The 2,108-nt window shown below is 40.5% G+C and overlaps 1 protein-coding gene across 1 annotated transcript in view; it reads right to left on the minus strand.

Moving 5' to 3' along the window:
- Positions 1–1,767, minus strand: part of SARC_08690 (hypothetical protein) — a gene marked incomplete at its 5' end in the record, with an annotated part of 7,715 nt that extends 5,948 nt beyond the window's left edge. The window contains 3 exons of the mRNA XM_014297323.1: positions 515–556; positions 1,561–1,663; positions 1,759–1,767. Coding sequence (XP_014152798.1) covers positions 515–556; positions 1,561–1,663; positions 1,759–1,767 — 154 coding nt within the window. The remainder of the gene's footprint in view (positions 1–514; positions 557–1,560; positions 1,664–1,758) is intronic.
- Between the last annotated feature and the right edge of the window lie 341 nt (positions 1,768–2,108).

The following is a 2,108-nucleotide window of genomic DNA, read 5'->3' on the forward strand; positions in this document are numbered from 1 at the left end:
GTATATATATACATATTGTATGTATATATTATATATACTATATATATACACACACATATATATATATATATGTATATATATATATATATATACTCATAAGAAAATGAACACACAGAATCTTGCACAAGAATTCATATCCAACTTGCCTTATCCTGTCTTCTGTGGCCTTCGCCTCGTCATCTAAGTTTTGTTTCAGCTGCTGCTGCATTGCTGAGTGGCACCGTGTGTCAAATGCATAAGACAGATAAATTGCATAATGAGCTTATGACAACAAGTGTGCTTGGGATACGTATTCATTTCAAGAATGTGATATGGTATGGCTCTGCACGGAAAGTATAGATCCAATATACACTGGCGCATATGCACGCCAAATTCTGATTCGCCTGAATTCCAGCGCAAAATAAGGACATTATCTAATGAAACTAGGATACATAAAACATCTATAAAATGCATTAACACGTATCAAACAAGACATCCATAGAAAGCGGCATCGCAACACTATATATATACATACATGTCAGTAGGTCCAGGCACCACTTCGGTTGCTCCAGTACATCTGTGGGGATTAAGGTAGTGTGAGTGGATGTTTGTCAGTAGGAGAGTCTGGAACGTATGGCTCGACTGGGAAGAGGCGATCAAAATAATTACACTAAAAACAATTGATGGTCCAATTTTTGAGACGAAGGATCCACGCCTTATACTGACACCAGAAAACTGGATCGATAAAATTGCCTTTCAAGCCTAAGAAGTTCGTTACCTTCTCCCTCTATGCTAATTTCTACAATTATCAGAATCAATAGTCACACTCACATTTGTCTTTTGCAAAACTACAAAGATCAGGTGGTTATGCCAAATAGACAATGGGCTTATATCGTACGCCACTACCAAATAATCATGGTCAAATGGGCGATGGGCAAATTGGGTGGTTTTGTGTAAAAAACTTGTACCGCGAAAACCCCAATGCAGGAGCAAACATCCATGACTAGGGATCTATATCGAGGCTTGGACTGTAAACCCCTTAATAGAAGTAAATATGCGTGCCTGGGTAGAACATATTTTTGTTTGTTGAGTATGTATGCTTGCGCCAGTGGTGCATTGCCCATTCTCCTCGTGTATCGGGCTGTATGTGAGGGGATTGCCCACAGACACCGTTATACTCGCAATGAATCGACAGAAGCACATTCATACCCAACGAATACGCACACGAACGAACGTAGATACCCGCCAAGCTCCCATTCAGGCCGTGGGCACAAAACATCTCACGATAGAAACAGAACTCTCTTGTGCCACACATGCAGACACACACTTCCTGGGTAATCCAGATTCACACCTGGGCTTCGTACAGGTACACACACAAACTGTACAGCCCGATACCCACTTACGGTCCTGGTATAGCTTAACTATAGTAGTTATAAATACATAAGACAGACATATGAAGATTTGACTACCACTAGATGTCTGCAGGCATATTTGGCTGTGCATTGGTAGTATTAGATGTGCACACATGCATAAAGGCGCATATGTTTACCACATATCTCCCTCGCGTGCCCCTCCGCATACCTTTGGGCAGCTGATCCAACGCCACCGAATCCTTGAGAACCATTTTGAACACCGCCGAATAGTCCGGCTGTTGTTTGCATGTCTGTATATCCTGTTCGTTGCACTATATAAGATGCATGCGATATTTGTGCACGTATGCATATGTAGATGTTAGTATACTTGTACATGGATCTATACACTGAGTTTGTAGATACCTACCTCGCCCATCACTGTGTAGGATATAAACAATATATACATGCAGATTGTCACTTCATAATAGCTTTATGCGTGTATCTCAATATAAGTATGTATGTCGGTGCAATTCCGTGTTTGTTGCATTGTACAGGTCCAGAAAATAATACTATATATAGGGCATCATACCCCAATTGGCCATAGCATTTGGAGAAAGACTTATTTCTACACCTACAACCTGAGTGTACTGTCAACCCATATTTCGCTTTTCATGTAGAAAAACGCCTGATGAATACATAATACTACCGGAGCAGTGGAAATGAAATGCTTTTGAGCAGATACAGAAACCATGTATGAACATATTAACGAAACTAAAG

This window comes from Sphaeroforma arctica, assembly GCF_001186125.1.
Source record: "Sphaeroforma arctica JP610 unplaced genomic scaffold supercont1.805, whole genome shotgun sequence".
In the NCBI taxonomy this organism is placed as follows: Eukaryota; class Ichthyosporea; order Ichthyophonida; genus Sphaeroforma; species Sphaeroforma arctica.